The 19,149-nt window shown below is 54.2% G+C and overlaps 3 protein-coding genes and 1 long non-coding RNA gene across 4 annotated transcripts in view; 2 read left to right on the top strand and 2 right to left on the bottom strand.

Moving 5' to 3' along the window:
- Positions 1 to 3,757, bottom strand: part of FXYD7 (FXYD domain containing ion transport regulator 7) — an 8,654-nt gene extending 4,897 nt beyond the window's left edge. The window contains exon 1 of the mRNA XM_011381746.1: positions 3,628 to 3,757. Within this exon, the coding sequence (XP_011380048.1) occupies positions 3,628 to 3,658 (31 nt within the window). The 5' untranslated portion in view covers positions 3,659 to 3,757. The remainder of the gene's footprint in view (positions 1 to 3,627) is intronic.
- A 189-nt stretch (positions 3,758 to 3,946) lies between these two features.
- FXYD1 (FXYD domain containing ion transport regulator 1) lies at positions 3,947 to 7,970 on the bottom strand. The gene is made up of 8 exons (XM_023524225.1): positions 7,857 to 7,970; positions 6,710 to 6,829; positions 6,222 to 6,254; positions 5,621 to 5,695; positions 5,324 to 5,360; positions 4,420 to 4,469; positions 4,179 to 4,230; positions 3,947 to 4,064 (listed from the first exon to the last, which is right to left on the bottom strand). Exons 2-7 carry the CDS (start codon positions 6,768 to 6,770, stop codon positions 4,208 to 4,210), a joined length of 279 nt encoding a protein of 92 aa, XP_023379993.1. The 5' UTR covers positions 6,771 to 6,829; positions 7,857 to 7,970; the 3' UTR covers positions 3,947 to 4,064; positions 4,179 to 4,207.
- LOC111732380 lies at positions 5,586 to 9,647 on the top strand. Its single transcript, XR_002777529.1, has 3 exons — positions 5,586 to 5,716; positions 6,474 to 6,587; positions 9,377 to 9,647. It is a non-coding gene; the product is annotated as an uncharacterized LOC111732380 (long non-coding RNA).
- Positions 9,648 to 12,028: 2,381 nt separating this feature from the next.
- Positions 12,029 to 19,149, top strand: part of LGI4 (leucine rich repeat LGI family member 4) — an 11,953-nt gene continuing 4,832 nt past the window's right edge. Inside the window, exons 1-9 of the mRNA XM_011381842.2 lie at positions 12,029 to 12,201; positions 12,625 to 12,696; positions 12,954 to 13,025; positions 14,461 to 14,532; positions 14,656 to 14,727; positions 14,962 to 15,131; positions 17,282 to 17,446; positions 17,553 to 18,058; positions 18,899 to 19,146. Of these exons, the coding sequence (XP_011380144.1) occupies positions 12,029 to 12,201; positions 12,625 to 12,696; positions 12,954 to 13,025; positions 14,461 to 14,532; positions 14,656 to 14,727; positions 14,962 to 15,131; positions 17,282 to 17,446; positions 17,553 to 18,058; positions 18,899 to 19,146 (1,550 nt within the window). The remainder of the gene's footprint in view (positions 12,202 to 12,624; positions 12,697 to 12,953; positions 13,026 to 14,460; positions 14,533 to 14,655; positions 14,728 to 14,961; positions 15,132 to 17,281; positions 17,447 to 17,552; positions 18,059 to 18,898; positions 19,147 to 19,149) is intronic.

The raw sequence follows: 19,149 nt of genomic DNA, 5'->3' as shown, positions 1-19,149 counted from the left end.
CTTCTCATTCAAGAACCCATCCTGATGGCTCCTGAATTCCTCAGACAGCTCTGAGCACACTCTGCCTTGTCTAGAGCAGAATTCTAGGACACCATGAGGGGACAGGTACCAGGAGTGCCAGGATAATGCCAGGTGTTGTCATTAGTGTTCTTCCACTTCCAGGCTCAGGAAAGGTTGGCTGCCTTAAGGTAAGGACAGAAGGGGCATGTGACTAATTCTGACCAATGAACCGTGAGGGGAAATGTCGTTGTCACTTCTGCTGGAGACTTTAAGTGCTCATACAAGAGCTCCCTTTTGAGTTTGGCCTGGTGACATGAATGTTCAAAATGGTAGCTGTTCTAGTTTTCTTTAGTGAATAGAGACCCCCAGCTGACTTGTGATAAATGAATAATATAAGTGAGAAATAAACCTTGGTTGTCAGAAGCCACTGAGATTTTTGGTACTGTTTGTTACCCCAGCATGCTCTAGCCTAAACTGACTGGTACAGGTAGCACTTTGGCAAGACCGTGAACAGCCCTGATTCACGCAATGTGTAAGTCCACCCTTCTTTCTTCTCTGTCCAGTCTTCAAAGAGAAAGTCTTAAGTAGGTGCTGATGTGTCTTTAACACCCTCCAACTCTTGTTAATCTCCTTCTTTTTCCCAAGAGAACACAGGCGCAGGGCTCAGAGCCTTCATCAGGTAGAATTTTGTCATGTTATTTGGTTTTCTACTTTAGTTATTATCTAACCAGTACTTGATAGCACCGACTCCATGCCAGGCTCTCTTCTAAGCACTTTGCAGATATTAACACATTTAATCTTCACAGTGGCTCTCTGATATAGGTGCTATTTTCATCTTTATTCCACAAAAGAGGGACACCGAGGCCCAGAAAAGTGAAGTCACTTGTTTAAGATCATTTTTATACTTGCCTTCAATTTAAGGCAAAAAAATCCCGATTTTCCATTTATAGTGGTGATATAAAATAAAGCTGATTAAGTTTTCTAAAAGTTAATCCTTTGAAGGGAAAATGTTAAATAAATAGCAGGAAACATTTAGGTTGGGCAAAGATCATGAAGGTGGTACTCAAAAGCATCAAGATGGGGAAACATTATTTTAGAGATATCTGTGCTCTGTATTAGCTTCCCCACCAGATGGGGAGTAAATTTGCTTGACTCATCTCTGCTGTTAATTCCGGCATTTATGAAAGTCTCTCAAAGAAAGTTTCAAGGAAGGAAGGGAGGAAGGAAGGGAAGAAGGAAGGCAGGAAGGAAGGAAGAAAGGAAGGGAGAGAGGGAGGAAGGGAAGAAAGAAGAGACAAGGAGGAAGGAAGAGGGAGGGAGGGAGGAAAGAAAAAAGAAAAGGAAAGATGGAAGGAAGGAAAGAAGAAAGGAAGGAAGGGAGCTGTAGGAGACTGCATCAGAGGTGGTGCAGTTGGATTATCCAGCTTTTGTCTCGTGTATTTTCACACAGCCTCACTACCCAAACCATCAGGAGCCCACTGGGTGTAAGCCTGTCCCAGAATCCTCTTTGGTTCCTCCCTGGGTGCTCCGAGCTCCAGGCAGAAGTTCCTCTTCTGGTCCTTGATGACCCAGCAATCTGGGTCCTCAGGGCAAGGCTGGGCTAAGGGTGGAGCCAGGAGTCAGGAGAAGGAATGTACACCACTCTAGGCCAGTTGTCAGAAAGACATCAAGAAGGAGGTGGTTGTTATGGCAACCAGGGCATCTTGAGAGGTGAAGAGAGGTGATGGGTCCGGGCACCCTAGGCTGGGTGGGGTCCTGTGGGAGTCTTGGAGGTTGGGCTTCTGAATCCATCGCCAATCTTGACTCCTTCTGCTCCCTTTGTACCTACCATTGTTGCCCCTGCAGGACTGGCTTCTGGCCAAGCCGAGGGTCCTTCTCAGGAATAGGGACCCAGGTCCAGTGGGGCTCCTGCATACCTTGTTCGCTCCCCGCCCCCAATTCTCCCTCCAGCTCTGTGATAGAATGGGCAGAGACTTCACCTTCCTCCCCCTCTCTCCCAACAATCCATTAATTAGTTTCATTAAGCAATTTGCAAGGCACAATGTGCTTTTCCTCCCTCGGGATTTTCCAAGACCTCCATCCCCTCTCATGTTGTGACTGGGGAAAAGGTGGGGCGGTGGGGAGGTTCTGAGGCATCTGTCCTCCCCCTGCTGCCAGCCTGCTGCCATCGATCCTGCTAACCATCTCTGTGAAAAGAAGCGCTGGGCTCCCGCCAGGCCTGCTGGCTCAGCCCTGCCCCCTCTCCCTAAGGTGGCTTCCAGCCTCTGCAGCACCCCCCACCCCTGCCGCCCTGCTTCGAATTCTGCAGATATGGCTCAGTGCAGCAGCCCCCGCCAGCTGGGAAAGGGGGCAGGGAAGGGGAGATTAGAGTGGAGTGGGGTTTCCTTCACCACCAGGGGCTCCTCAGCTCTGCTAGCCTATCGCCCCAGCTCTGCTCTCTGGTGCTAGAAACCCTTCCCCTGCCCCTCACACCCAATTAAAGCATTCTGCCCTTCGCTCCTCTCCAGGAGCAGGCTCAGAAAAGGGGGCTTTTAGGGGAGAGAGAGTGTTTAAGTGGGTGCATAACTAGGTTAATGGGTGTGAAATGTAAATCACTGTGGCTGGATCGGGGTAGGGAGGGGCATCTGTGTGCACCCAAGTGCACCTCCCGGACCTGACAACACCCCTGAATGAGGGCTGGAGAGGAGGGTCCCGCCACCCATTCCTGCCCATGGGGGCTCACTGCAGTGGTTCAGGCCCCACCCTGTGCTGCCCCTCCTCCTATCGCTCAGTCCATCTCTGGCACTTGGGTCAGTCTTTCTCTGTCCCTCTGTGTCTTTCTCTATGCCTTCCTCTCAACAGTTGCCTCAGTCCCTCTCTGTCTCTGTCTCTGTCTCTGGTTTTCTCTCTTTTTCTGCATCTCTGTCTGTTGCTCTCTGCCTCTCCTCTTCACTCTCCCTGAATCTCTCTGAATCTCACATCTCTCTTTTCTTTAGGTCTCTCTTTGTGTCTCTGACTCTGGGTCTCCTGTCTCTCTCGGTCTCTCTCTACCGCTTTCAGGCTCTCTCAGTCAGTCTCTTTCCATATTCCTTTCCGTCTCTCTCTCTGTCTTTCTCCACCTCTCTCTCGCTTCCTCCAGCGCTCCCTCTCCCTGTCTTTCCCTTTTTCTCCCCCTTCCCACTGAACCTACCTGTCAGGGATATCAGAAAACACCCACCATAGGAGCTAACGCTGGAAAAAAGAAGAATACGGACCCCCTACCCTTACCCACCTCAGGGACCTTGAAATCGGTAAGAACCTCTGCGGCTGCAGACCCACCCGCTTCTACCCTCGAAGCCCATCTCTCCGCGGCCACAACCACCGCTGTGCAGGACCAGCCACCCGGTTGCCATAGCTACCGGTGCGAGCATCCTTTCTCTCGGGACTGCCGCTCTCCAACCGCCGGTCCGGCACAGGAACGACACCACCGGGAGAGAGTGTCCAAGAGGCCCGGAGGGGCTCCAAGGGGTGCACTCCAGGGGCCTCCGCCTATGCGAGGAACCGACGTCCCCTTCCCCGCTCCCGTCCCTTTCCAGTACTGGAATCTCCCCAGATCCTCTCTCCGAAGCTCTAAGATCCCAGGCCCCCCTTTCCCCAGGCGACGCTCACCCTTTGTGGGGGCCTGGGTCGGGGTCGCCATGCCGGGCCGGAGCAGGGGGTGGCTGGATGCTGAGGCTGTGAAGGCGCGGCTGCAGCAGCTGGAAGCGGGATGGACTGATGTCGGGGGGAGATGGGGGGAGCCCTGGTGTTGGGGGTGCCGTAGCCAATGGGGGCCCGGAGAGCCCGCCCCTGTCCAGGCCACCCCCCGCCCCCGCCCCCGCCCACTGCCGACGTCCCCGCCCCTTCCCCAATGATGGGGGCGCCCCCTGCCGGGGCCAAGAGGGCGCCCAGGCTTTCGCGCAGAGGGACCGACATCCACAAAGCGCTGTCGGGAGAGAAAAGCACGTTTTATTGGAAGTCTGTGGGGGCTGGGCTAGGGGAAAGCGCAGTCCGGGTGGCAGTGGGCGCGCAGTGGTATGTGGGAGGAGTCAGGTGCCAGGATAATCCTGTGGGGGTGAAAAGGATGAGAAGCAGGAGAGCCTCCCCCAGCCCTCCCATCTTAGTCCTTCTCCCCCTCCTCCTCTCCCCTCCCTCCCCCAGTCTAGTGGAAGCTGTGAGACCTGGCTGGGTTCCATCACGCCAGGTGTTTCTACCGCCTGCGGGAGGATAGACCTGAGGGGGAACACAGAGAGTTCGGGTATCAGGAGGGGTACCGCGGCTCCTCTCGAGGGGTAGGAGGCAAGGAAACTCCCCGCCCTCCGGTTCGAGATCAAGCCCCTTCACGAGCCCAGAGAGGACCAGTAGAGGGGTTCTTGGAAACAGCCCTCACCCCCAAGCACCAGAAGTTTTCCCCAGACTCACGGCGGATGGAACTGCGGAAAGTTCCCTCCTCTTCATCAGGTTCTCCAGTCCTGAGAATAGAGAAGCAGAGGAATTGGGGACAGAAAAGGAGAGAGATAGCCACTCCCAGGAGTCCCCCAATGCAGCCCTGGTTTTACAGGCCGGTGCGCCCTGAGGCCAAAGTGGGCGAGGAGCAGACTCAGTTCCGCCAGGAAATCAGGCACACCCAGGAGCCCTTTAAGTGTGTGGCAGGAGGCGCTCCCAGCGGGTACCAGTGAGTACTTCCCGGAGTACTGGGGAAGAGACTGGAAGTTGATGGTGGAGGGATGACCAAAGGGACTTGTGGGCCAACTGCCTTGAGATAATCTCAGTTTCTAGTTGAGTGATCTTGGGCAAGTGATTTTACCTCCCTGTGCCTCGGTTTCCTCATCTGTAAAATGATGTTAATAACGGCACCTACCTCAGAGACATGGTGTGAGGGGTAAATAAGATAATACACAATGCAACAGCTTCTGGCACGTGGGACATCTATAACTGTTTTAACATGGAGAAGGTATTCGTACATTGCCTGGGTTTAAATTTTTATTTAAAGATGAATCAAAGAGCTAGGAACAAGACTCTGAGCTAAACTGGGCCACTGAGTAAGGTGATCTCATTTCGCGGCAGCTTTTTTCACAGCACTTATCACACTTTGTGATTTTATATTTGTAGGGCTGTTGGAACCCAAAGCCACCGCCCCCACTAGGCTGGGAGCTCAGCCAGGCACGGAAGGCAGTTAATTTACTGCTTGGTCCCAGGACCTGGCTTGGGGCTTGCCACGTAGTAGGTGCTTAATACAAATTTGCCGAAGAGTCTCTGGCTGCGGGTTGGGTGGACTTCCCTGTAGAACCGCAGTAGGTGAATGAGTGCTGGGTCGGCCTCTTACCTCTGCTGCTGGTTGAATTTGCACCTGCACCTTCTGCCTGTGGGTGGGTGGATGGGAGCCGGGGGGGGGAAGACAAGTCTGAGAGTCCGCTCTAGGCGGGCGCGCAGCGGCGCTCTTGCTTCAGCGAGTGCTGGCGAGAGGCGGAGCCGCGGGGGCTTGGGCGGGGCCAAGGGTGAGGATAGGGGTGGGGCGGGATGGGGCGGAGCAGGAACAGGGCGGGACAAGGGTGGAGACAGCGAGGGGCGGAGGCGGAAACCCGCAGATGCGGGGCGGAGGCCGTGCTGTAGGGGTACTCACTCAAGATTATGAGGATACCCAGGATGAAAAGGATCCCGGCGATGATGAGGCCTCCGATCCGCAGGGATTGGTAGTCTATGGGCAGCAGGGAGGAGGGTAAGGACAGGGACGGGAGGAGGAAGGATAAGAGGGGCAGAATGAGGAGGGGGGAGCAAGGAGAAAGGGTGGGGAGGAGAGGAGAAAGACGATCAATGAGAGGAGGGAGGAGGCGGCTCAGGGAAATGGGAGTGAAAGAAGGGAAGTAGGTGGGCAGCTCAGGGAAAAGGAAGGAAACGAGGGACCAGGGAAGGATGATGGAGAGGGCGAGGAGGGCAGACGTCAGAAAGCAGCAGAGAAGGGTCCATAGGATATGGAGAGGTAAACGTAGAAAGAATCAGAGAGACAAAGAGAGATTAAATAGACAAAGACACACAAAAAGACACAGAAGCAGACAAGGAGAGATAAAGACAGAGTCAGAGAGCCAGATCAAGAGGGGGAGAGCCAAGGAGAGTGACAGATACAAGCACTGAGAGAGAGATAGGAAGAGAACATGAGGGCAGGACAGGAAAACTCAGCCCACCTCCCCCCAACTCCCAAAGATCGATGCCCCTCCCTCCCTTACCATAGGTGAATGGGTCGGGTTCCTGTGGAGCTTCTGGAAAGAGAGAAATCAGGGGTTGGATGCTTCCTAGGAGCCTAGACAACGAGGGGTGTAAAGAGACCCTTTCGAGGGCTCTACTTTTCTGGGCTGAGAGTTCGGGAACAGTTGGACCCTGAGTAGGCTATGCATCCTCTAGGTCTTAGCCGCCCTCTCTGCACCATCCTGGGTGGGGCTGGGGGCACCCAGCTGTCCAAGCTCCCCATTTCATTACAGGTTGTCTGTGATTCCATAATTCTCGGGAAAGCAGCCACCACCCCACCCTTTACCTTTGCCTGATCTGGACACCCTCTCCCCTCCCCCGAACACCAGCCTGTGACTGGACCCCAGGTGAGACCAATTTCCCAGTGTTCCAACTGATTCTCCAACTTGGTTTTCTTGCAGGGAGGGTTTCCTGGACCCCTGCCCCCTTTGGGGCTGAGGTGGGTAGTGGGCTGCATCCCCAAACTCACCTGCACTGACCGTGGTCAGGAGACCCACACAGAGAACCAAGATGTGGTCAAGAGATGCCATTGTCCTGGAGGACACCAAGGGTCAGGAAATGTGTACCCTCATTCCCCCACCGTTGAGGCCTGAATCCAAGGGGTTAAGTCAGAGACATTTGAGGGACTTAATTCCAAAAATATTTGTCATCCAACTTGACCACCCTCAGAAACAGGAGCAGCCCCTGCTTCATGAGACACAGTGTCACCAAAACAACCACACAATGGGGGATCACATGGCAGCAAGGACAGGGATGAGACATCTGTAGGCCTGCCCCCCAACCCCCACGGCAGGCTCCAGGTTCCCCATACCTACTCTAGTGGAGAGGGCAGGAGACCTCACCCTACCCAGGTGGACAGCAAGATACACCTCAAGGGACAAGACAACCAGGACACGCCCAAAGGCCCACTTGCCCGCACACCACGGCCTCACTGTGTCTGCAATATCCAGCTCTGCTGCTCTGGCCGCTGGCAGCCGCTCTCTGCCTGACCCTGGGTATAAATATCTCCCACTTCACTCTGGAGGAATTTGCCTCACACAGGCCACCATGGCAACAGCCTTCCTTCTCCTCCTTGGGGTCACATACAACCCTGCTGGAGAAAAGGCCACCCCTTCTCTCCTGGAAGTGATGAGAAAATGGAAAAACATCCCCTCCGCCCACCTCTGGGTGACATCTTTCATAAGTGGACAACACCAGGCGAGCGACATGAGAAAGAAGGCAGATGCCAAGGGCAAGGACACACACACACACAGTGGGGCTGGAATGGCGACAGCGCCCGCTCCCCACACTTCTGGTTGGAGCAGGACATGGGACGGAGACACGGTCGAGCAGGCGTTACTCTCATCTAGGCCTCTAGTGCCCCCAAACAGTGACGCAACCCGACCTGCACACGTGAGTGTCCACAGCCCACACCCAGCCAGGGGACAGCAGCAGAGGAGGGAGGAGTTGCACCTACACTCTCACCCTTAGGGGAACCCCAATGTCCCAACCACAACTCCCTTCCTCTTGAGTCCAGCCTGCCTGGGAAGCCACGGGCTGGCCACTCCTGCTCCCAAAATAGGCAGCCCAGCCAGGCGAAGGGTGAGGCCGGGAGGGAAGGGGTGGGAGACGCTCACCCCAATCAGGCTGTCCCCTGCTGAGAGAAGGCCCCCAAGTCCGGCTGTGACCGGGGTAAGCACTTTGGACCCCCTGGCTCAGAGCTGGATGCACCGCCCTAGCAGTCTCTCCTCCCAGCCCCACCCCAGCCATGCCCTCCCCAACCAGCAGCTGTAACTGGAGCCGGGGCTGGAGGGGGGCCAGGGGGCGGCCCCCAGCCCAGACCGGCCTGGCCCGCTAGGTTAACTCTCTCAGCTCAGTTGGAAGAACATAGGCAGCCGTGCTGAGGAAAGCTGGGGAGGACCAGACTGCAGACACACACACATATGCACACACCCGCACACACATGCCTCGGGCCCACCTCAGGGAGCTTCTGAGGTCTGGTTGGAGGGTGGGTGTCCATTTTTGTGCTGCTTCCTGAGAATCGAGACCAGATGGGCCCCAGGTCACCAAGCCTGAGTGTTGAGGAGCCCACTGACCCCTGACTGTTTGGGGAACATTTCAGTGTGTGTGTGTGTGTGTGTGTGTGTGTGTGCTTTGTCTGCTGCTGACTGTAAGGTCTCCCAGGGGCGCACCACACACACACACACACACACACACACCCCACAGACCCAGGTAAACAGGCACAAAAACACACAATTACATATATGTACATACATACAAACACAGAGGCAGACACACAGAATAACACACCCACAGAGAAACCCGGAAACCCAAATACGCAAACACAGTCAGCACTTTTTAACGCCAGTCACAAAACACCAAGACAAACACATCTGTGAACCCACACAACACACACAAATATTCATTCAAATAGATACCCGTGTAGAGGCACAATCAAAGACACAGCCACACAACTGTCCCTTCTAACAATTGGTCACAAAAATACACACTATTGTGAAAACACACTCACAACCAGTGGTACAGAAACACACCGATACACACACGCCACACATAAATACACTCCTACATTCCTACACAGTCTCAGAGATGTGAAGGCCCACAAACTTGTGTACACATGTACACAAACACACACATTTACACAGGCACACAGAGCAGCAGAAACATTGTCAAGGACACAGCCATACGGCCAGCTACTCTTACACATAACCACAAAGACACACAAACCTGTGTTCACAACTTCATGCACAAGCAAACAGGCACATAGCTGGCTATATAATCACAGACATATAGGCCTACGTGCTTGTGTTTGCACACCGACACCGCCAGACATGGGTTGATGTATTTAACCCTGAATCTCCCCTTCCCTGAGCTCATGTGGCCTCTAGGACCTCCTGGAAGACGACATACCCGCTGTCTTCATGGGCAAGCCGAATTCACAAGGCATTGGTGACAGAGAAATCTGAAATCAGGTCTGGACTCTGCCACTCCTGGTTGTGATCTTGAGCAGCCACGTGACCTTTCTGTGCCTCAGTTTCTTATCTTATAAAATGGAGAAATCGCTGAAGTCGTACGTGTAACCCAGGTCAGGCTCAGAGGTCTTTGACCTGACAGTGTCTTATTATTAACTCCATTTTAGAGATGAGGAAACCAAGGCTGAGCAAAGTGGAGCTAATTCTCCCAGGATCTCCGTTGTGGCTAAGGACGGAAACTGCCCCCTTCCTGTCGCAGAGGCCAGAAGCTGGCACAGATCCCTGGCTCTGCAGGGCACAGAGTCAGGGGCAGGTGAGTATGCTCACACTCAGGCACCAGTGAAGCCTTGACACATACATTTATGTGTGCACATGGCCTCAGAGGACCCAGGGGGCTTCGAAAATCTCCTTCATCCCTGTCTGTCTGAGCCCTCAGCCTCTGTGCCTCCTGGACCTGCACCCCTGGGTCACCAGCAGTCCCTGGTTAATGATAACCCTGATGTTTATGCAGCACTGGGGAGGGGTGACAAGGATCAACGGGGGCAAATGAGGAGGGGGGCACCTGGCCAGATCTAACCAGTCTTCAGCTTCCTCCCCTCACAGGGCCAACTGTTCCAGAGTGGAGTGGCTCAGCCACTTTCTAGCTCTGTGATGTTGGGCAAATGACTTAACCTCTCTGTGCCTCAATTTCTTCTTCTGTAAAATGGAGATAATATTCACCTTAGAGAGAGGTTGGGATGATTTTCTGAGATGATCTGTGTAAAACATTTAGAATATTTAAAACATTTAAAACATTTAGGCCTGACACACAGTAAGTGACCAAAAAATGTTAGCTGTCATTATTGTTATTGTCACCCTTCTCATCATAAACTGGCATGAAAACCTTGCTAGTCTGGGCACACTATGAGTGTGGATTTAGGTTTGTCTGTCTCCTCTGTGCTCAGGCACTAAGTTCTTTGACTTTTCAAAGACCCCATAAGAAGTTTATCATCCCCTCTTTAGAGCTAAGGTAACCAAGACCTGAGAGCCTTGCTCAAATCACAGAGCTGCTTAAGTGCAGGCAAGCACGTGGGTCCAGAGTCCACCCCAAGCCCAACAACTACTCTACACCGAACTGCAAGCCAGGGGCGTGGCCTCCATCATCTCACTTACTGCTCAACATACCTGGGAAGTGGGTGCCATGATCGTCCCATTTGACAGATGGGAAAACGGAAGGTCAGGGATGTGTGCAGTAGGAGGAGGGAGGCTGTGTGTTTTACTCAGTGGCAGGAGGAATGGTTAAGTCCGGATCTGTCCAGGGCCATGAAATGAATCCTTTAACCTCCTGGTGCTTCAGTTTCCCCACCTGTAAAGTGGGGATTAGCAACACTACCCACCGCACAGGGTGGTTGTGACGACTGAGTAAATTCATAGAGAGACAGGTACACAGTAAGTGCTCAGGGAGTATTATCGCTACAATTTTAGGCTGAGTAACAAGCGCCATTTATTTATTTTTCTTATTTAATGGAAAGCATCATCCAAATTGCTAAAAGCTTAGTCCAAATAAGAACGACCACTACCCATGAGTTCTGATCTCCAAAGAAAGAATGTAAAGTCATGTGGTGAGGCCCCAGAGCCCGCGCCTGGGCTCAAGTCCCGGCTCTGCCCTTTCTGGGTCACCTAGACTTAAAATTTCCTGACCTTTCTTTCAGTACATCCATCTGTAAAATAGCCATGCAGTTGTGTCAATCTCAGCAGGCTGTGGGGAGGTTTGAAGGAGCTTATAGATCAACCTTCAGGACAGGGCCTGGTGCAGAGTCAACGCTGAAGAAGCAGGTGGCGTCATCACCAACATTTTCCTTGGGTTGACTCTCAGCCCCCAGTGGGTGGTAGACACTAAAGGGGTTAATTTTGGGCAGGCAAGGGAGGTTGTGGGTTTGGGGCAGAGCAGTTTGCTGCCTAGTATGGCCACTAGAGGGAGCATCTGGACCTGAGCCGGCTCCTCCAAGCCTGGTGGCAGTGCCCCGGACAACCTCCTGGAGCCAAGGGAGGGGGCTGTCTGGGAGTGTCCAGGGCGGCTCCAGCTCCCAGTGGTCTCTCTTCCCATCCCCCTCCTGCCTGCAGAGCCATCCGGTCCCCACCCCGGTGACATCCTCCTCACACTCCTTGAGTGGGGAATCTAGGCAGGGGGCTTGCTGGGAGTGGCCAGGGCACTCCATTCCTGATGGCCCCTCCTCTCCCTTCCCCTCCCATGGGACCATCCATTCCCTTTCCCAGCGCTGCTCTTCCTATGGCCTCTGACCCCCTCCTCATTCTTACCCGGCTTTGCTGGGCACACCCAGTGCCCAGTGAGTCCCTTTCCCAAACCTCTAGGGACAAGGGGCGTGGGAGGAGGGGAAGAAACATACAGGGAGCTAGAAAGGGGGGTTGGGAGACAAGAAATAAAGACAGAGGGACACACACACACACACACACACACACACACACACACACACACACACACAGAGGCTGACAGAGACTGAGAGACAGAGAAACAGAGATAGAAAAAGAGACAAAGACAGAAATAGAGACAGAGAGAGTAGGAAACAGAGTAACTCACTGAGTCAGAAATACAGAAAGAGAAAGAAAGGGAAAGAGAAATAAACGGAAAATTGGACGCCAAAGAGATATAGGAAGAAAGACAGATTGAAAGAGAGAACAGACAGGGGAGCGAGGAGCCAGGGCAGAGTGTGCCAGCTGGCGGGATGGAGGGTCGCCTGGCATGGGAGATGTAGTGTCCACAGCTTGGGCGGAGCTGGGTGGGCAGAGAGGAGCTGGTGCCTCTGCTGGGGTGAGGGGGCATGGGAGGGGCAGGCATTCTGCTGCTGTTGCTGCTGGCAGAGGCTGGGGCGGGGGTGGCCTGGAGACCCCCAAAAGGAAAATGTCCTCTGAGCTGCTCCTGCTCCAAAGACAGTGCCCTGTGTGAAGGTTCCCCGGACCTGCCTGAGAGCTTCTCCCCGACCCTGCTGTCGCTGTGAGTGTCAGACCCTTTGGGGGCCTGAGGGTGGAGGTGGGAGTTCTGGGACCCCAGGGGTTGGGGGCAGGGTACTGGGGTCTCCAAGGAAACAGGGGCCTGTGAGGATCTTGGGAGGTGGGCAGCAAAGGATGTTGGGATGCCTGAAAGGGGGCTGCTGGGATCTGAAAGGGAGAAGACGGGAAATTCCAAAGGGCAGGGGCAGCACGAGGGGCCCGGGAGGAGAAACAGCCCGGGACAGTGGACTGAGTGCTGCCAGGACCCTTGCCAGGCAAAGAAGGCAAAAGTGTCGCCCTGGGATGTAGGGGACACACACCCAGGGTAGGGGGCCATGCCAAGGTCCCCCAGACAGGTGACGGCTCTGGGATAGGGCTGCAGTGCTGAAGTGGTTTCCTCCTCACCCACAACTGCCCATGTCCCCAGCTCGCTCGTTAGAACTGGAGTCACCCAGCTGAAGGCCGGCAGCTTCCTGAGGTTGCCGTCACTGCACCTGCTGTGAGTGGGACCCAGCTGAGCCGACAACTAGCTCAAGGGAGTGGGTGTTCATGCACGTACATGTGGGGGGTGTGCACACATATGTGTATGTGTGTGTCTGTGAAAGCATCTGTGTCCACGCACTTACTCACATCGCATACTTGTGTGTGTGTGTGTGTGTGTGACCATGCCCATGTGGGCTAAGGGTGGGGGCCAAGGTTAAAATGTCAGAGAGAGGCCAGCAACTCTGGAAAATTTCTTTCTTGCTCCCTTGCCAGCCTCTTCACATCCAACTCCTTCTCCGTGATTGAGGATGATGCATTTGCTGGCCTGTCCCACCTTCAGTACCTGTGAGTGAGACCGGGGGATGGGGCAGGAATGGGGGCCTGGGAAAGGAAGGCGGGGTCCTATGTGGCTCCTAAAGTAGGAGGAGGTAGGGGCTTCTTGGCCTGGGGAGGAAGTGTCTGGACAAGAGTCTCTCCTTGATGGGCAAGGGGACTGGCCTCTTGGGCAGGGTCAGGGCTCCTGCTCAGCTGTGTAATCTCAGCCTGCTCACCTCACCTCTCTGTACTTAAAGATCCACAGAGGGCCTTGATAACCCAAGGCTGTTTCTGGCCCTACCTGACTTATGGGATCCCAGGGAAGGTGCATAGAGGCCAGAGACAGGAAATGTTTCAAATTAACAAGAAACAGCTCTGAGTTATGTGGTGATGGTAGTGGTGGCGATGGTAGTGAGTGGTGGTGGTGATTGATAGTATGGCAATGATGACACCAGTGTCAATGTTAGTGTTGATGGCGATAGTGGCCGTGCTGACCTTGTTGCTGCTGCTCATGAGGAAGTAGTGGCATTATTGAGGATGATGTTGATAAAAAAAAAGGCAGACCCAACAGTGATGGTGCTGTCAGTGATATTGATGATGAAGTTTGAGGGGTTGGTGTTAGTGATAATTATCCGTGTAATGGACACTGGTAATTCTGATATTGGTATTGGTGTCTGTGCGGGTAATGGTTGCAGGTAGGATGTCGGTGTTGGTGTAATAGAAGTGTTGTTGGTACTAGGTGTGGCGATGATGGTGGAGGTTTTTGTATGCATTAAAATTGTGCTGGCGGTGGTGCTCGTGGTGGGTGAGGAGGTGAGTGATGGGGGTAATGGTGACGTTGGTGCTGGCAATGCTGGTGCTAGTGCTGATGTCTGTGATAATGGTGGTGGTACTGGTAACGATGGTGGCAGTCATTTTGGTGTTGATCATGAAGGTTGTGTGGCTGATGATGCTTATCAGAGTTGCTGGTATGGGGGTAGGCATTGATGGTGTTGGTGTTGGTGATGGGAGTGAGTGGTGATGTTGGTGTTGGCAATGATGGTGGTAGTGTTGGTGACATGCTACAGCATTGGTGATAATGGCAGTTATTGGTACTGGGGTTGATGACAACAGTAGAGGCATGGGTGATGATTATAATGGATGATGGTGGAGGTATTGGTGGTGATACTGGTGCCGGAGCTGGTGTTGGTGATCGTAGCAGCAGTGGCGGTGGTGATGGTGGTGGCAGTGTTCACTGTGAGGCTGGCAGTGACCGCAGGGTAAGGTTCTTGGCTCCTGGGATTGTAGGCTGGGACCTTGGTGAAAAGAAGTTTCTGGGGAGGCTTTCCCTAAGATTATGCCAAGTGTTGAGAGAGAATTCAACACATTCCAGTAGCCTATGGCTTCCAGGGACAAGTGCTCCTAAAAGCTGTGAGCCCACACAGGAAACCGAGTGGCTCTCCCTCATCCCCTCTTCCCTCCACAGCTTCATTGAGGACAATGAGATTGGCTCCATCTCTAAGAATGCTCTCAGAGGACTTCGCTCACTCACACACCTGTGCGTGCCTCCACCCCTCCACTGCCTCAGCCCGCCCTGACAGGCACCCCACACCCCATCACCCAGGAACACTGGGCACCTGGTAGCTCTTGATGGTCCCTCCTCCTTCTCTGCCTTCATCAGGAGCCTGGCCAATAACCATCTCGAGACCCTTCCCAGATTCCTGTTCCGAGGCCTGGAGACCCTGACTCACGTGTGAGGCTCAAGGGGGCTGGGTTGTTCTTGGTGGGGGGTGGGAATGTTTGAGAGAGGAGGGGATATCTGTGCCCACTTTTGATCAACACAATACATTCAGCAGCCATGGTTCTTACATATTTTTCACACTACCTGTGGGGTCCCATCCTGAACCCTTGCCTGGGAGGGAGTGGGGAGTGTGGCCTCCAAGGGTTGGAAGCCAGGTCGCAGCCCCTCCCCGGCCTCTTGCCCCAGGGACCTCCGCGGGAACCAGTTCCAGTGTGACTGCCGTGTCCTCTGGCTGCTGCAGTGGATGTCCACCGTGAACGCCAGCGTGGGGACCGGGGCCTGCGCCAGCCCCAGCACTCTGGCCCACATGCAGCTCCGCCACCTCGACCCCAAGATGTTCAAGTGCAGAGCCATAGGTGGGGGCTTTCCTGGCGGGGCGGGGGGAGGGACAGCAGGGGTTCCCAGAAGAAAGCGGGAGATCAGGGGGACAGCAGCCAGGCCCGAGGAATTCACCTCACTTCTTGCTCTGCCATTCCCTGGCTATGAGATTGAGCAAGCAGCACCACCTCCCTGAGCCTCAGTTTCTTCATCTGTAAAATGGGGGTAATAAACAGTGACATTAGGGTTGCCGTAAGAATTCAGTGACATGTCTACGCCTGCATAGCACTTGGCACAGGGCCTGGGACAGAAGAGCCTTATAAATGTTCACTCTTGTTATTAATACAAAAATGGCCACTTCTAAAACACTTCCTGGGATCGTTTTGCTTTTCCATAAATATATTTTCGTACCGTGATGGGTACTTGGTAATAATGCAGAGAGCACAGCAGTGCTGAAGACAGCCCTGGGTCTTGCTCTCACAGAGCCACAGACCAGAAGAAGGCAGAGATAGCCCAGAATGATCAGAGCTGGGGTAGGGGAAGCACAGAGTGGTCAGGGCTGGGAAGTGGAGAGCCTACAGGGCTGTGGGAGCCCAGAGCCAGACCGAAGGCCAGGCATAGCTAGAGAGTCAGGAAGGGTTTCCTGAAGGAGTGGACATTTGAGTTCAACTCTGAAGTCTATTAATATAATAAAATTATCATCATCATCATCATCATCATCATCATCATCATCATCATCATCATCTAAGTGTAAGACATGTTTTAGGTCTGCGGGACTCACAGAACAGGAGAATTTAACTTAAGAGTCACTCCTTATTCTGTTATTCAACAAACATTCACCAAGGTCCGCTTTGTGCCCAGCCCTGTGAGAGACGATGGGCACGCTGTAGTGGCCAAGATAACCCTGAGCCCTGGCCTCACAGTCCTGGGGAGTGAGGAGACAGACATTAAATAAATCATTGCACAGATGAAAGTGATGAGAGACACTCAGAGTGGAGTGTCCTACCTTACATGGGGCATCTGAGGAGGCTTCTCTGAAGAGATGGCCTTAGCTCTGGGTGCAGCTAAGTGAAGTACAGAGGGAAAGCCACTGCACGTGCAGTGGCCCTGAGGCAGCATAGAGCTCGTCCTGTTTGAAGATCAAAGGAAGGCAGGTCTGGGAGAGTGAGCGAAGGGAGGGACACAGATAAGGTCAAAGGCACAGGGGCCTAACTGTACAAGACACCGAAAGCCACAGAGAGGAAAGTGGATACTACCTTAGGGCTGTAGGAAGCCATGGTGGGTTTTGAGCAAGAATGATAATTTAGACATTTTAAAAAGATCCCTCTTTGCATGGGCATCCTTGGTAGTTTGGTTCATTGCTTCAACCCTGGCACCTAGAAACAGGACCTGGCATGTAGAGCAAAGTACTATGACCTGCAGTCAACCGCCTAGCTCCACCGCCACGCTGGGCAACCTGGGTATACCGTTTTCATAAAAGCTAAGTTGCTATAACAAAGAGGCTCAAAATACCATGAATTAAAGAAGACAGAGGGTCTGCGGTGAGAGGTCCAGATATGTGGGGCAGCCCCTGGGCATTGTCCTGGTTTTCATGATTGACGCCAAGTTGTGGGACATCCATCTGCCAGTTCATGGGGAGAAGGGGAAGGAGACCAAGTCTAGGGCAAGCCATCCTCACAAAAGCGAGGTGAGCATTGCGGCCACCACTCTCCTCTTGTTGCACTGGGAACTCAGTGTGGGCATGTTCCACTGGGAGAGGGTGCTGGGGGAGTGCTGGGATAATGTGGCCTCTAGCTGGGCAGCTTTGTGCCCAGCTCCAATCCTATTTCACAAAAGATGGGGAGGATGGATTTTGCTGGAAACTGGCTGCTTGTATCTCTTAGCCTAAGTTTCCTCATCTGTAAAGTGGATATAATAACGGAATGTACCTCATAGAGTTTTGTGAAATTAAAGGAATTAATAAAACATGCTGTTTCTAAGCAATTACCTGATGATTCCATGAAGCTTAGAAAATAAAGTATGACCATGTTGTTGTGAGTTAATACAGCTAGAGAGAAACAGATTCCACTCCGTCCCTATGAAGTGAACGCCATGACGGTCCTCATTTCAGAGATGTGCAAACTGAGGCTCAGCGATGAGGACCCTTGGGGTCCCCCGGGCCTGCCTGACTCTCTCCTGCTACCCCCAGAGCTGTCTTGGTTCCAGACGGTTGGGGAATCGGCACTGGGCGTGGAATCTTTCTCCTACCAGGGGGAGCCCCATGTGGTCCTCGCACAGCCCTTCGCTGGCCGCTGCCTCATCCTCACCTGGGACTATGGCTTGCAGCGCTTCCGGCCTGAGGAAGAGCTGTCTGGTGAGCCCCCTTCCCATTTTCCTGCCTGCCTTGTGGCCTGCCTGCTGGGTAGGCCTGCCCTGCCCAACGGGCCTGACCTGCCCCTTGCTCCCTGACTCCCCCATAGCGCCCTCTGTGGTGTCCTGCAAGCCGTTGGTGCTGGGCCAGCGCCTCTTCGTGCTGGCTGCCCGCCTGTGGGGAGGCTCACAGCTATGGGCCCGGCCCAGCCCTGGCCTGCGCCTGGCCCCCACACAGACCCTGGCCCCGAGGCGGCTGCTGCGGCCCAATGACGCCGAGCTCCTGTGGTTGGATGGGCAGCCCTGCTTTGTGGTGGCCGACGCCTCCAAGGCAGGCAGCACCACACTGCTGTGCCGTGACGGGCCCGGCTTTTACCCGCGCCAGAGCCTGCACGCCTGGCACCGGGACACGGACGCTGAGGCCCTCGAGCTGGACGGCCGGCCCCATCTGCTGCTGGCCTCTGCCTCACAGCGGCCCGTGCTCTTCCACTGGTTTGGGGGCCGCTTCGAGAGGCGCACGGACATCCCTGAGGCCGAGGACGTCTACGCCACACGCCACTTCCGGGCCAGTGGGGATGTGTTCCTGTGCCTGACACGCTACATCGGGGACTCCATGGTGAGCCTGGGCCCAGGCAGGTGGGGCGGGTAGCAGAAGCCACAAGCCAAGCCCGACCTGGCTCTGACTCGCACTCAGGACTGGCTTTTCAGCACTGACCCGACCTTGCACACTGGCCTCTAAACTCTGACCCAGCCTCACAGGCTGGCCTTCGAATTACAACCCCATCTAGTGTACTGATCTTTAAACTCTGACCCCAACACTGTCTCCAAGACTGTGACCCCTCAAGAATGGCTGACCCTAAACCACTCCCACCCCCCAACATTGACGCTGACCCCAAGATTCTGATTTTGCCTCCAACCTCTGGCTCTGTAACTCTGACTCGCCCCAGGACTTACATTTAGGTACAACACAACACTCTGAACCCCCAAAGCCGATGGCCACCCCCTCCACCTCTCTTTCCAGAGCGAGGTGTAGCCAGGGGAGAGTCTGGGCCTAGAAGGCACCGATCTGACTCGGGTGTTCATAGGGTACCTGTGTGGGCAGCACATCGTGGGCACAAGGACAGGAGCAGCGAGACCAGGGAGAGGGGACTGTGGCTGGGTTGGAGTGCAGCCAGAGGAGATTGGAGAAATATGTGCCATAGTAGGTAAAACGGACAGATTCCATTGCCGATGGAATCTAGGTGGGGTGTGTGGGAGACAGAAAGGCCAAGAAAGGCTCCAAGTTTGTGGCCTGGGCTGCTGGATGGTGATATTTATGAATTCCACAGCTTTCTGAAGTTTGAGGACTTACAGGCCTCTGCTTACAAGCTGTTCCAAGTCCTCTGAAGCCTAGAGGACTATCAGCACGCATGGCCCTCTTGGACCCCAGGCTCTAACTAGTGGCCACACTTGGCAGGTCATGCGCTGGGATGGTTCCATGTTTCGCCTGCTGCAGCAACTTCCCTCGCGTGGTGCCCACGTCTTCCAGCCACTGCTCATCGCCAGGGACCAGCTGGCTATCCTGGGTAGTGACTTCGCCTTCAGCCAGGTCTTCCACCTTGAGCCTGACAAGGGGTTCCTGGAACCGCTGCAGGAGCTGGGGCCTCCGGCCTTGGTGGCCCCCCGGGCCTTTGCGCACATCACTATGTCTGGCAGATACTTCCTGTT

Source organism: Pteropus vampyrus, unplaced genomic scaffold, assembly GCF_000151845.1.
Source record: "Pteropus vampyrus isolate Shadow unplaced genomic scaffold, Pvam_2.0 Scaffold452, whole genome shotgun sequence".
Taxonomy (NCBI): Eukaryota; Metazoa; Chordata; class Mammalia; order Chiroptera; family Pteropodidae; genus Pteropus; species Pteropus vampyrus.
Note: the sequence above shows the minus strand (reverse complement) of the source record. Positions and strands in the feature narration are given on the sequence as shown.